Source organism: Chelonoidis abingdonii, chromosome 25, assembly GCF_003597395.2.
Source record: "Chelonoidis abingdonii isolate Lonesome George chromosome 25, CheloAbing_2.0, whole genome shotgun sequence".
Lineage (NCBI taxonomy): Eukaryota > Metazoa > Chordata > Testudines > Testudinidae > Chelonoidis > Chelonoidis abingdonii.
In genome coordinates, this window is record NC_133793.1 from 20,749,755 (window position 1) to 20,764,829 (window position 15,075).

A 15,075-nucleotide genomic window follows, 5' to 3' on the forward strand; every position below is an offset into this window, starting at 1 on the left:
AGCCTCAAGTCAAGAGCTTGTCACGACAGCGATCTGCGGCTCAAAATGCTGATGATGGAAAAATCCTTACAGCCGCTTTCGGAGATTGGAAAGGTTAAACCCGCTCCCACACGCTCCCCAGCCAGATCGGAACCGGTGGGCAGCGTTGCTTGACCCTCCCTGGAGCGGAGGCAAGAAGCAGAACAGTCTCACAGGAGAAAGTTTAACAAGGGTAGGGGGTCTCCCGTGAGATCCCTACCCTTTCTGCTGACAGCCCCAAAGGCAGGTGCCTCAGCTTTTTCTAATGCCTCAGCCACAGCTCTGACAGAGCGCAGAGGCAAGGACCCGACCTCCCATGTCAGGAAGGTCCTTGTGGCTCCGGTCCCCTCGGCACTGCAAGTGGCCACGGTGAAAAATTATTGTTACATCCCAGTTGTTTCCTTCCTGAGTGTAGGTACATATTAGTTACTTAGTTAAAAAAAAAAAATCCCTCAGGGCTTGTCTCGCATTGAACATTCTCCACGCATGTCTAATTCATAGTGCGCAGGAGCTCAGGATTAAAAGGTGTATTTCCTGTTCAGGAATCCTGCCATGAGAGATGGGCAACTCATACTGTGTGGAGTGCCTTGGGGACACACACGTCCTGTGAAGTGCCTCCCGTTGCGCGAGACCCTCAAGTCACAGAAGCTTGTCACGACAGCGATCTGCGGCTCAAAATGCTGATAGATGGAAAAATCCTTACACGCCGCTTTCGGAGATGGGAAAGGTTTAAACCGCTCCCCAGCACGTTTCCCAGCCAGATTGGAACGGCGGCAGCGTTGTTTCACCCTCCTGGAGCAGAGGCCAAGATGAAAAATTATTAGTTACATCCCAGTTGTTTCCTTCCTGAGTGTAGGTACATATTTAGTTACTTAGTTAAAAAAAAAAAATCCCTCAGGCTTGTCTCGCATTGAGACATTCTCCACGGCATGTCTAATTCATAGTGCCAGGAGCTTCAGGATATTAAAAGGTGTATTTCCTGTTCAGGAATCCCTGCCATGGAGAGATGGGCACTCATACTGTGTGGAGTGCCTTGGGGACACCCACGTCCTGTGAAGTGCCTCCCTGCGCGAGCCTCAAGTCAAGAGCTTGTCACGACAGCGATCTGCGGCTCAAAATGCTGATGATGGAAAAATCCTTACAGCCGCTTTCGGAGATGGGAAAGGTTAAACCCGCTCCACACACGTTTCCCAGCCAGATTGGAACGGCGGCAGCGTTGTTTCACCCTCCCTGGAGCAGAGGCCAAGAAGCAGAACAGTCTCACAAGAGAGACTTTAACAAGGGTAGGGGGTCTCCCGGGAGATCCCTACCCTCTGTGCTGACAGCACTAAAGGCAGGTGCCTCAGCTTTTTCTAATGCCTCAGCCACAGCTCTGACAGTGCAGAGGCAGGGACCCGACCTCCCGTGTCAGGAAGGTCCTTCTGGTTCTGGTCCCCTCAGCACCACAAACAGCCGCGGTGCCCGCAGCGTGCTGCTCCTGGGCACCGCAAACAGCCGCAGTGCCGGCAGCGCACACGCCTCCTGGGCACCGCAAACAGCCGCAGTGCCGGCAGCGCATGCCTCCTGGGCACCACAAACGGCCATGATGCCACTAGCGCAGTCCTCCCCTGCAGGGAGAAGAACGTTGGCACCGAGGCTATCTTCCAGCCAGGCACCAGTAGCAGATCCCCTGCAGCACTACTGTCACTTGCACTTTCTCCTGCTAATGAGCTAGAGCAGAGAGCAGGCTCAGCTCGGCCCAGGGAGCAGGAGCAACTGTTTCTCACCCAGTGTGACCTTTCAGTGCCACCTGAGCCTCACTCTCCTCTCCTAGGTACACAGGGCTCATTTTTTGAACCGCCGCTCTCTCCACCTGAACTGGTTTTCACTGACGGTGAACTTGATTTACAGCAGCAAGCTGAGTTCTCCCCTCCTGCTTCTCCTCCTCGGGCACCTCTGCCACCTCAGGTCACGGCTCAAGGCCACCAGCCTCAGTTTCCCTACTTCATCCCCCCATGGGCAACACCTGGGTTCTCCTACCCTATGCCTTGGCCTCAGTGGTACTCTTGGCAACATCCTCCTCCTAGTCATCCTCCTTCTGTGCATCAATCTCCTGCTCCGTCCACTTCTAAGGTTCCTGAGCCCCCTCCTGAGTATGCAAGTTACGCCATATCCTTAACTCTCCATTAGCCCTGGAAGGAGCCCTCCTCCCTCCGTGTCCACGGGTCATGGACGACTGTAAACAATTTCAAGAACTTTTCAGGAGGGTGGCACTCAGTCAAGATATCCCCTTTCAAGAGGTTCAGGAGATGCAACACAGACTCCTCAGAATCCTTCAACCGTCTGCACCCTCAAAAATCGCGCTCCCTATAAATGCTGACACTCTCTGGCAAACCCCATCGTCTTTAGTACCAACCTGCAAAAAGGCCGAACGTAAATACTATGTCCCTGCTAAGGACGCTGACTTCCTATTTTTTTCATCCACCACCGAACTCCCTTGTCATGGATGCAGTTGCACAGAATACGACCCATCCCGCAAGACAAGGACCTTAGACGCCTTGATGTCTTGAGCCGCAAGGTTTATATGTCCTCTACACTAGAATTCAGAATTGCAAAGTATTCTGCTCCCCTCGCCAGTTACGACTTTGATAATTACACTAAACTTTTGAATTTGCCTCCTACATTCCAGAGGATATGAAAGCAGACTTCAAATCAATCCTGACTGAGGGCCAACTGATTTCCAGAATGGCCCTACAGGCATCTCTAGACACGGCAGACACAGCAGCCTGTACAACTGCAACTGCTGTGGTTATGCGCAGAGCCTCATGGCTCTTTGCATCTGGCATCCCCAAAGAACTGCAGACCAAAGTGGAGGATCTCCCTTTCGATAAGGACAAACTACCCTTCTCTCCTACCCTCCTACCCTTCCCTGTCCCTCTTCAGGGACCCTTCTCACGACCACTTACTTCGCACAGAAGTGGTGTATCTTCTACAACTAGGTGCAGTGGAACCTGTGCCGACGCAAAATCAAGGGACAGGTTTCTACTCCCATTACTTTCTAACTCAGAAAAAGACTGGAGGATGGAGGCCTATACTAGATCTACGCCAACTGAACAAATTCGTAAGGATACAAAGATTCAAGATGGTCACACTGGGCACAATAATACCTGCACTGGATCAAGGGGACTGGTTCAAAGCCCTCGACTTACACCATGCTTATTTTCATATATCAATTCATCCACCTCACAGACGCTTCCTACGATTCACAATCAGTCATGACCATTTTCAATACAGAGTTCTTCCTTTCGGACCCACCACAGCACTGAGAGTTTTTTTCCAAGACTCTAGCCGTGGTTGTGGCTCACCTCCGCAAACACAGGGTCACGCTGTTCCCATATCTGGATGATTGCTTTATCAAGGGCAACTCCTATGGCAAGACACTTCAAGCTCCCGTTTCACCATCTCCCTCTTTCACAGCCTAGGCCTCCAAATAAACATCTAAAAATCCACTCTGACGCCTAAACAACAGATCGAGTTCATCGGAGCTCATCTCGACTCAATCCAGAGCAGGGCCTCGCTCCCATGTCACAGATCCCTCGCTATCACGCAGCTCAAATGCATGCTCTCTATTTGTCCCAGGACACAGGCAAGACTTTGCCTACAGCTCCTTGGTCACGTGGCAGCCACCACCTTTGTGGTTCACCGCGCCAGGCTACACATGAGATGTCTCCAGGGCTAGCTCATTTCCAATTTCAAACCCAACAGACACACCTTAGGGATGCTGCTAACTCCTCCTCCCAATGTTATAGCTTCCCAGCATTGGTAAACAAGTCCAGAAAACCTCTGCACAGGGGTTTCCTTCCAGCAATGTTCCCCAGTGCTCGCTTCCCTAATCAGTTGGGGAGTGCACCTAGGGTGGCACAAGGCCGGTGGTCCGCATCAGAGACGCACCTACACATACATCTCTTAGAGCTCAGAGTAGTGAGGCGAGCATGCCTTCACTTTCTTTCCCTCATAAAGAACAAATCTCTTTGGGCCTTAAAAGCCAACATAGCATGCATGCACTACATAAACAGACAAGAGGGAACCCGATCACATTCCCTTTGCATGGAAGCCTTTCAACTATGGAATTGGTGCATACGACATCGAATACAAATCGTCACTTCCTGCCTACCAGGCTGCCACAACACTACTGCCGACGCACTCAGCAGGCACTTCCTGACACAACGCAAATGGGAACTGCACCCTGCAGTACTCCAACAGCTCTTCTCCCTCTGGGGCACCTCGTCAATAGATCTCTTTGCCACGACCTAGAATCGAAAATGTTCCGTTTTGCTCCAGAGCGGGACTTGGGGCTGCATCCCTAGGAGATGCATTCCTCATCCCATGGAACAACTCCTTCCTGTACGCCTTCCACCAATCCCTCTGTCACACAGGGTTCTTCGGAAGATTGCGGAAGGCAAGGCCTGGGTCATCCTTATTGCCCCGGCTTGGCCAAGACACATGTGGTATCCCTACCTACTCTGCATATCCTCCCGTCACCCACGGGCTCTCCCCAACAGGCCAGACCACGTTTCCCAGGACAACAGACGGGTTCTTCACCCCAGCTCCAAAAACTCCATCTCACAGCCTGGTTCCTTCATGGTTCGAAACCCATGAACTAGCCTGTTCCGAGCAAGTCCAATATGTCCTGCTGCACAGTAGGAAAGACTCCACTCATAAAACCTACCTGCAGAAGTGGAAGCGTTTCACCCCTGATGCTCACGTAATCACTTAGCACTCAATAATGTGACCCTCCCTAACATTCTAGACTACCTCCTGAAACTAAAACAGGAAGTTTCGCTCAGCTCCATCAAAGTGCAGCTGGTGGTGCTTACCATCTTCCATGACCTATTAGACAGTTATTCATTCTTTACGCACTCCACCATAAAACGCTTTCTCACGGGCCTGCAAAATCTCTACTCTGAAATTTACCCAACAGTGGCTGCGTGGAATCTTAACCTTGTTCTTCATGCTCTCATGAAACCTCCATTTGAGGCCTTGGCTACCTCCTCTCATCTTCATATGTCCATGAAGGTGGCTTTCTTAGTTGCCATAACATCAGCAGGGAGAGTTGGTGAAATGAGCGCCCTGATGGCCCACCCTCCCTACACAATCTTCTCCAAAGACAAAGTCACTTTGAGACCACATCCTAAATTTCTTCCTAAGGTGGTATCGACCTTTCACGTCAACCAACCTATATACTTACCTACTTTCTATCCCAAACCTCACAAGACTCCGCAAGAGGCAACCCTGCATACTCTTGACATCAGGCGAGCAATCGCCTTTTATTTAGACAGGACCAAACCATTTCGTAAGTCCCCACAACTCTTTGTTTCCATTACTGAAAGATCAAAAGGTACGGCTATCTCTAAACAACGTCTATCCAAGTGGATCTCTGACTGCATCAGATCCTGTTACCATGCGCAAAATCTTCAACCGCCCGAAGGCATTAGAACTCATTCCACTCGAGCCATATCAACATCCGTTGCCTTCCTACACAATGTTCCCATTCCTGACATCTGCAAAGCGGCTATGGGGTCATCTGAACACAAGTTTGCAAAACGCTATGCTCTCACGCAAGACACCACAGCAGACACCACAGCAGACCATACAGTACTATCTACAGTACTCACTGCTGCATCTCCAAAGTCCCACCAACCATGGTGGGTACTGCTACACATTCACTTAGAGTGGAGCACCCACAGGGACAGCACTCGAAGAAGAAGAGAAAGTTACTCACCTTGCAGTAACTGAGGTTCTTCGAGATGTGTGTCCCTGTGGGTGCTCCACTCTCCGCCCTCCTCCCCTCTACTTTGGAGTACTAGTATGATTCTCCACAGTAGAGAAGGAACTGAGGAGGGTGTGGGGCGCACGCACTCAGGAAGATTCCAACGAGACAGGAGATACCAACTGAGTGTGTGCATCCCAACCAGGCACTGCTACCGAAAATCTCCGAGCAATGGCGCCGGAACGCACCGTCACCTAGAGTGGAGCACCCAGAGGGGGACACATCTCGAAGAACCTCAGTTACTGCAAGGTGAGTAACTTTCTCATTTGTGTACAAGCACTTTAAAAACTTGTCATTGTTTATTTGTCTACCCTTTTCTGATGTGTTGGATTCTTTATGTGAATGTTTCTCGTCTGATCTGGCCCCTACTTTATCCTTTTCTATCTTCTCCCCTCGACTAGAACTTAGAGAATCTCTATCAATAGGCTCTCCCCTAAGAGAAGTCTGTGTCCGATCCACATGCTGCTCTGCAGCAGTCGGCTTTCCCCCATCTCCTAGTTTAAAAACTGCTCTACAACCTTTTTAATGTTTAGTGCCAGCAGTCTGGTTCCACTTTGGTTTAGTGGAGCCCATCCATCCTGTATAGGCTCCCCCATTCCCAAAGTTTCCCCAGTTCCTAATAAATCTAAACCCCTCTTCTCTACACCACGCATTGAGACTCTGAACTGAACTGAAAGGCCAGAACTGAAAGGCAATCTAATGCCATTTGCTAGTTATGCAGGTCGCCATGATCAGTCTCCAGTGCCTTTAGCAGGTCATAATCTTTGCATTAAATGTAAAATGTCCCATTGGAGCTGATTTTGTACAAATAGCTCTGTATTGCTCTCCTTAAATAGCTCGAAATAAACCATTCTACACATAACAACATTTGTTTTCACAAACCTTAATTTGTTTCCCATGTGAAAAAAGAAAATATTCAAAAGGTTGTTCAGCAGTACAGAGTGCAGAATGAGACTGGTTTGTGATGTGAGACGGAGAATCCCACAACTAGAATTGCAGCATGTTAGGCCTTGTTTGCATTAGCCAGGCTTAGCTCGTGTTGATGTGGTGCTGGACTATCGTCGCTAGAGAGCAGGACTGAGGTGAATTGGCACAATGTTAGCTGGTGAGGAGTATGAAATGTTGCACGTTATCACACTGCCTACGTCTCCTTAGGTTCACTGGATTCATCCTTAACTGCAGCGAGTTTTCCTGAAATGTGCACTGTGTGCTCTGTTCAGACTGCTGGGCCCACAGTCTGGTGCGTCGTTTGATTAAAATTTGTTGGCAGAATTCTTTGAATTCCTTATCCAGTTTCTTCTCTTCCCTTCCTCGCACAAAGTGTTCTCTTAATGATCCCAAAACCCTGTATTGCCCACACTAACCCTAGAGCGGTAGTGGGATGTGCAAATGTACTAGTTACGGCACTACTAACCCTTGTATTTAAGTCTTTTAACTAAAGGTGGAAGTCTCTTTCTAAAAGATCTGTACTCTAGCTCTCAAACATACATTCTAGACTTGGTACAGGATTTACTGGATGGAATTCTCTGGCCTGTGCTATGCAGAAAGTCAGATGGGATGATCAGAAATGTCTCTTCAGGCCCTATGAATCTATAAATATAGTGCTTTCTGCTTCATTGTGCTGCACAGATATCTTTGCCCCAATGTTGAGGTGGTTAGGTCAGCATTTTTCCTTTCTTACAGATGGAGAAGTTCAGATACATAGAGGTTATAGACTTGCCCAAGGCCACACAGTAAGTCAGTGTCAGGACTGTGAATAGAACCCAGGAGTTCCTACCTAGCTCCTTGTCCTTCACTCAGTGCACTTTGGAATGGAACAAAATGGAACAGATTGTACTGTCAGTCCTCTAAGAGTTAGTTTTACGCAATCCTGTCAAAGTATCACGAAATGCCTGCCCTGTTTCCTCTTCCCCACACTCCACAGAATTCAACCACCAGTTACAATCCTGACTTCCCAGCCGTGTCACCTGTGTGCATGGAAACTGACTTACCAGCTGTTGTTTTTTAAATCTCACAGCCAGGTTTGAAAACAACCCTTCTAACATGCCTTTTCCAGCCCGTCAGACCAGAAAGCACTGCTGTTACCTTGAGGTCCAAATGGGGCAGTTCTCTGCATTGGACAATACTTCTATTTGGGGAAATATGGTTTTCTAAGGAGCTTTTTGTTTGTCTGCACCTCCTATAGGCCTCCTCAGCCCACAGAAGAGGGAAGCTTTGCAGAGACTACGGGCTGATATAGAAGTGTTAACGGATTCCTGGCTGGGAACTGCATTAAAATCCCTACTTCTCATACAATCCAGGTATGGAAATGGGGCCAAGTATGTGTCACTCCAGCAGTAACTGTCAATGACTAGCTGCCCAGGCCCTGCTGCAGTGCCCATGCCTCTATTAGAACAGAGGGTAACTCAGCAGAACTTGTGGAGGGGCAGGGTGCTCAGGCATAGTGATCTTCTTATCCTGCTGCTTGTCCAGGATTACGGCAACACACCAGTGCCAAAAAGCAGAGCAAAAGGTTGCAGCATCCATGCACAGCTTCCTCTAGCTACCTATTCCTTAGCAGCATTTGATATAATTTTTGGAAGGGGCTTACTCTGGGCTTACTCTGTTCCCTCCCACTTTGTATTTCTTGCCCCCTTAGAGACCTGGGATACAGCAGCCCTCTCTTTGGCGAAAGTAGGCTGGGTCTGGCTTCGGCAGGTGTTTGTTAATGTCCGTGTGAGCATCAGTCAAAGGAAGTGCTCAGAACTGAAACTGAGTGCTCCTTTTCCAGTGGCCAAAGATGCTGCTTCCCCCACCCCAGGGGAGTGAGGGATGGATGGATGGATTTCTGCATAACAGCATATTGCCTTGCTGCTGTGTTCTTAGCTCAGACTCAAACTGACTTGCGTGCTCATGTCAGTGACTTGGAACAGAAAGCAATACTGACAGACAGAGCCCAGCTACTGTTAAAGGCACTGAATGCAGTTTAAAGAAGAGGAGGGATGTACAAAAAGCGCTAAATGTAAAACAGGGATGAGAGGGAGAGCAAGGAGGAGACTTTTTCAGCAGGCAGAAAGAGAGAGGCTAAATCATGATCTGCTTTGAAAGGTACAGCAGTGTCCAGCAGAGCACGTGGCCCCTGCTATGGTTGCCTAAGCCAGCTGTCCAGAGCCAGCCCCTGCATCCTCTGCCGTGGCTGTTTTTCATTGTTTCTTCTTTTACCCTTTAGAAAAAATTGTGTGAATGTCCTGATCACGACAACACAGCTGGTGCCAGCTCTTGCCAAAGTTCTCTTGTACGGCTTGGGAGAAGTGTTCCCCATTGAAAATATTTATAGTGCTACAAAAATAGGTATGGTTATTGCTCCAAATAGCTCTTTGCTGTTGCCAGGGGTGCCTGTTTGGGAGTGCTGGCTGGGACCTCTAGAGGGAGAGCCAGGGCTCAACTATGTCAGGGATTTTAGCACTGTTGCTACATTGCCAATGTGGATGGACTGCTTGTACCTTCACAGCTTATCCTGGGATAAACCCCACTTTACACTGGTGCAGAACATCCATGCCAGTTTGACACTCGGGTAGCTGCCCTGATGCAAAAAACCCTGATGTAGACAAGTCCCCAGTAACACAGCTAAGTCTTTGAACAGCACTGCCCAAGACTGCCTGTTGAGGACTTCTGCCCTCAGCCTTGTCGTTGGGCACTCCACAGACAGCACAGAATAGGCTTCAGTACTGCTCCTGAAGTATTCAGATTGTTTTAACACATTCTTATCAGTAGATATTTGAGATTTAAGACTCTTCAGTAAAATCTCTTTAGGAAATAAAGAGAGTCTGCAGCCACCTGGCATATAGTGCTGCAGCAGACAGCCATTGCTAAAGGGACTTGAAAGAAGCTTTGCTCAATTGGCAGAGTCCCACTGTCCCTCTCAAGCTCCAGTTTTGGTCAAGCCCTGTGTTGGGATGTGCAGGAGAAGGGAGGGCCCTGGTGCTGGCCAGAATCCCATGGAGAGCACAGGCCCTGCTGGCATGCCTCTGGGAGCTAGTTACCTGACAGAGTATGAGGGCAAGGCCATGACTTTACTCTCCTCAGTACCGGACAGTAGAGCCAGCTGGGTGGGGGAGTGTACTGCACCCTCTCGAGAATGGCATAGTGCTTTGTGATGTCTGAATTGGCTAGCAGTCCTGTTGGGGAACCCCTTGGCGTGCACCCCTCAAATGGCCTGGATATGGCAGATGGGCCCATCTAGTCACTGGAGCTAGATCTATAGTTGCTCAGTGTTTCCAGCCAGTCCTTGGGGAAGGAGTGGCAGACACAGACAAATCTCTCCTTGGTGCCCAACTCTCCTAATCTGCAGTGGCTGTGAGCTCATCCTTCTAGACAGCCCAGTACTGGATTTGAAAAAGACGTGGACTGGGGCTCCCCCATGAGAGACGGAGCCAGCATTTGTATTGTGTGCTTTGAAAATGACCATCTCTCTATCCTGGGATAGGAAATCAGGGCACTGTGCAAATGAGAAATCCCTGATGCCTGGCTCTCTCCAACTGCTCATGTGAATAGGAACAGCTTGTACCGGTAGAGTCCAAAGCAGGTGTTCTGTCCTTGCCGAGGAGATGGTAGCCTTGTCAAAGGAACCAAACGAGAGTTTTCCCTTGGCCAGGAAGGGTGGGCCTGTGCTGGGGTGGATAGTGCTGCTTCCATGAGCATTCACTATTAAGGTGTGTTTTGGCAGGTAAAGAGAGCTGTTTTGAGAGGATTGTGTCACGATTTGGAAAGAAAGTAACATATGTGGTGATCGGAGATGGGCGCGATGAAGAGATAGCAGCCAAACAGGTGAGTGTCTGGGACTGCAGCCCAGGTGTGGGGCTGATGCGAACTGGGACCTGGACTGCCACTGCTCTTCTTTTCCACAGACTTTGCTTCTGGGGCTTGGCTCTTCTTCCTGGAGCTCCTCCCTGATCCTCCTGTGACGTGCACTCCATCCTGCTCTTCCCCTCTTGTCTCTATGTAGCTGTGATCCCTTGGCCTCTTCACCTTCTGGTGCCGTTGCCAGCATTAACTCTGTCACATTGCACTCCTGTAGTGTTCTCCATTGTGTGCGTCAATGAGGATCCACTGTAGGTGTGCATGCATCTCACATGCATGAGATTGGATTCTTTTGGATTGCAGTACCTGGCAGGGACAAACATGTGCCCTGTGTCTCCTCTTGCTCCCCTACCAGGTCAGAAAGGACAGGCAACCGCAACCCTCCCTCAATTCCTTCTTACCACCCATGGCTGCGAGACTGAGCCTAGATGGTGTCCAACCCGCTAGTCTTTCACTTCAGCTAAACTTATCAAAAAACTCCTTCAGATCGTCTGAGATTCTTCAGAACCACCTTCATTCTTTATTTTTATTGGCCTACTCTGTTCTTAGCGCTTGTCAAACTAACAGTTGCTTGCAGATCCCCTGTACAACCTGCCCATAGAGACAGCCCCCCTGTACAGACTCAAATGGCAGACTCAAAACATGCTGCCTTCTAGCCCCAACCCTCCTGCGATGGTGTGATTCCTCACGACGACAGGCACAGCAGGTACTTTTTCTGCTGGGGAGAGCCTCGCATCCCAAGGAAGGACTTGGTCTGCCTATCCTCCCTGCAGGAACCCACAAGTCAAGGGATATGAAGCTGAATCTTTGTCTTCTGGAGCAAGCTATGAGAGTGACATTGGATGCAGAAGAGCCAAGCTCAGACCCCTTTAGTGATCAAGCCTGCATCTTCCAGCACAGCAGGCAGGCCATGCCAAAGACCTGTGCAAACAAAACAGCACCGAAGCCAGAGCCAACACTGTCAGCAGTGTGAACATTAGTGCCAAGCCATCAGTAGCCCAGACATGTAAATAGGGTTTAAAGAGGGGTCTCCCTAGCCATCAGAGCAGGAGCTCAGTGTCCTCCCATAATAAGGATCACAGGAAAACATTGGGAGACAAGCTGACCAAGTCATATGTGGCAACAAAGATGAGTGGAGAGAAGCACACTATGTTGCAGCAGACTTCACTGGTACAGGTACCAGAGGTACCTCAGTTCATGTTGATTCTGGTACTGGCAGTACAGACTGGGAGTGCACCAGAGCAGCACTCAACACAGACATATACATTAGCACCCCACACTCCTTGGCACCAGTGCCACCTTTTCTATCAGTGCTGCCTATGGAAGAGAAGTTGTCCTCCTCACCATCCCCAGGACATGCCTCTCTATTGGAGTTTAGCAGAGACCCTTCACCACTGAGTTTTGTGAGCAATGTCACCAATAAACCAGAGGGTCTCTACAGACTTAACCTCCAGCACACTTGCATTGGCACTGGTCTGGCCAGCAACCCACCAGAACTTGCCCTTCGAAGCTTCAGAGCAGTTCAGTGAATGGACTGAGGGCACCTACGTTCCCTGATTCCAATGCGACCTGTGCTTTCTGGGAAACTGCACTCCCCACCCTCTAGAAATGGATACTGCTCTCAATCATTGCACCAACAGAGACCGCATATCCCGTTTTACCACAGACATTGAGTACCAGGCCAGCAAAGGTACAACAAGGCATGTCAACAACCTTCCTGCTCCTCAGCCCCATGATGACCCATCAGCACATTTGACTGGACAGTCAAGAACTGCATAACCAGTCCACTGAGCATGACCTTCAGATGCCACCTCACCCCATTCCACTGGGCATGGTCTGTGCTAACAGACAGATGGGGCTGGAGATCATCGCCCAGAGCTACTCTGTCCAGTTCCATTCCCTACCTTATAACCGCCCAACCCCGCCGCATCCCTCTTCAGGGACACTTTTAACAAGAGCCTATAACAAACAGAAGTGGCCCCTGTTGCTTTACCTACAAGCCATAGAAGAGGTACCTCAGGAGTGCAGGGGAAGAGGCTTCTAAACCTGATATGTCCCTGTCCCAGTGAAGAAAGGGAGGTCTTCACCTATCCTAGACCTGAAGAAACTCAGCAAATACATATGCTATCTCAGGTTCAGGATGATAATATTTGCCTCCATTGGCTCCAGGATCCATTGGTTTATGGCTCTTGATTTTCAGGATACATGCATACTTCCACATCACCATCCACTTGGCCCACAGGAAGTATCGAGCATCACAGTGGGGCCTGACCATCATCAGTACATGGTTCTGCTCTCTTGACACTCTACGGAGCAAAGAATGTTCACCAAGTGTCCGTCTGTGGTGGCCGAGCATCTAAGGAACAAGTAGTCTGTCTCCCTGTATCTAGATAACTGGCTGACCAGAGGCAGATCCCGAGGGGAGACCAAAACAGCTCATATCCTCGCTCCATTCTCCCACTTGGGACTCCTGGTGAACCACGAGATGTTGCTCTTGTACCGGCACAGGTGTTAGTTCAAAGGAACTCTGCTCAACTCCTTTGAGAAAAGCTTTTGCCAAACTGTAGACAAGTTCCGGTCCCTGCAGTTGTAGTGTGTGACCTGCAGACAAGGCCAACAACAATAGTGTGTACATGTCTGAGACCCTTGGCCTTATGTCCGTGTGCACATATGTGACACCACTTGCCAGACTTCACCTCAGCCTCCTGCAACACTGGCTGAGGACAGTCTGTTCCCCATCTAGGCACCTTATGACCAAACAAGTTTTGGACCTACCCCATGTCCCTGCAGTACCTCAAATGGTGGCTAGACCCACTGTACATAAGAAAAGGGATACCTTTCTTAGTCCCCTCCCTGATAATGGTGCTGGTCCCAGGCTGGAGTGTCCACCTGAACCACCTGCAGATACAACTTTCTGGCTTCAGGATGATCTAAAACTCCATGTGCATGTCTTGGAACTAAGAGCCATCAGGCTGGCTCGCATAGCATTCTTACCTGCCCTCTGGAGTGCCACAGTGCAGATCCTTATGGACAACACTCTGGTGATGCTCTACATAAACAAGCAAGGAGGTACTCAATCATCTCCTTCCTACCTGGAGGTGATCATGTTCTGGAAATGGTGCCACTGACACACAGTGTTTCCAGTAGCTCTGCACCGAACAGGGGTCAGCAACAACCTGGCACCTTCCTGAGCAGGAACGTGATAACCAGCCACAAGTGGTCACTGCAGAAATCCTTCCCTAGACCCAGTGTTTTGCTGGTGGGCTATTCCCACCATAGGCCTGTTTGAATGATGAACAATGCCATGTGCAAGGACTTCTGCTCCATAGGAGGTTTTAGTCCTACTCCCTTACAGACACCTTTCTACTTCAGTGGTCTAAAGGACTACTTCCCTTCCTACCGATCCCCAGGATCATATCCAAGCTCAGATGGGACCAAGCTATGGTCATAATGATAACCTCTTACTGGATGAGGCAAGTTTGGCTGTCAGGTCTCCTGTAGACATCCCCACTAATACACCTTTCCACCTATCTCGACGTGCAATTACAGAACCAGGGGCTGGTATTGCACCTGGACCTGTGGTTTCTGCCTCTGATGGCCTGGATGTTGGAAGGTTCAAGAGGACTGATGGAGACTGCTCCCTGCAGGTCCAGGAGATCCTTCTACAGTGTCAGAAACCCTCCTGTGGGAAGACTTTCCCCTTAAAGTGGAAAAGATTTTCTATGTAGACAACTCAAAATGATGTAAACCCAGCTAAGGCCCTGATACCAAAGATTCTGGACTACATATTTGTCCTTGAAGCAGGCAGGACTAGGCCTTAGCTCCCTTAAAGACCATCTGGCACTCGTATCAGTGTGCCACATTCCAATGCAGTCACACTCAGTTTTTTCACACCGTATAATGTCAAGATTTCTCAAGGGACTTCTCCAGACCTGCCTCCAGTAAGAGACCCTATTCCCACATGGTAGATTCATGTGGTTCTCCTATAGTTCATGGAGTCCCCCTGCGAATAATTAGCAGAATGCTCATTGTGCCATCTCATCATCAAGACTGCCTTTCTCATAGCCATCACATCAGCACAGAGTCAGTGAAGCACAAGCTCTCATGGCTGGACTGCCGTGTACTCCCTTCCACAGGGACACAGTGGTGATGAAACCACCCTAAGTTCAGAATTCCACCTGAACCAGTCTCTGTCATTACCAGTTCTCTTCCCAAAGCTGTACTCATTGCTAGGAGAAAAGAATCTTCATACTGTGAATGTTCCAAGAGCCCTGCTTTGTTACATCAACAAGGCCAAGCCTTTCAGACCTACTCTCTGCCTCTTCGTGGCCATATGTGATGTGTTGAAAGGCCAAGCCATCTCATCCCAGCAAATCTTGAAGGAGATCACACAATGCATTTCCACTTGC

The 15,075-nt window shown here is 49.4% G+C and overlaps 2 protein-coding genes across 7 annotated transcripts in view; one reads left to right on the forward strand and one right to left on the reverse strand.

Moving 5' to 3' along the window:
• The window catches only part of HNRNPR (heterogeneous nuclear ribonucleoprotein R), a 667,870-nt gene that overhangs the window by 349,072 nt on the left and 303,723 nt on the right, over positions 1-15,075 (reverse strand). The gene's annotated exons all lie outside the window — the stretch shown is intronic.
• EYA3 (EYA transcriptional coactivator and phosphatase 3) overlaps positions 1-15,075 on the forward strand; it is a 146,264-nt gene that overhangs the window by 125,935 nt on the left and 5,254 nt on the right. For all 4 annotated transcript variants that reach the window (XM_032805937.2, XM_032805941.2, XM_032805942.2 and 1 more), the window contains 3 exons: positions 8,013-8,127; positions 9,036-9,157; positions 10,533-10,633. In XM_032805937.2, coding sequence (XP_032661828.1) covers positions 8,013-8,127; positions 9,036-9,157; positions 10,533-10,633 — 338 coding nt within the window. The remainder of the gene's footprint in view (positions 1-8,012; positions 8,128-9,035; positions 9,158-10,532; positions 10,634-15,075) is intronic.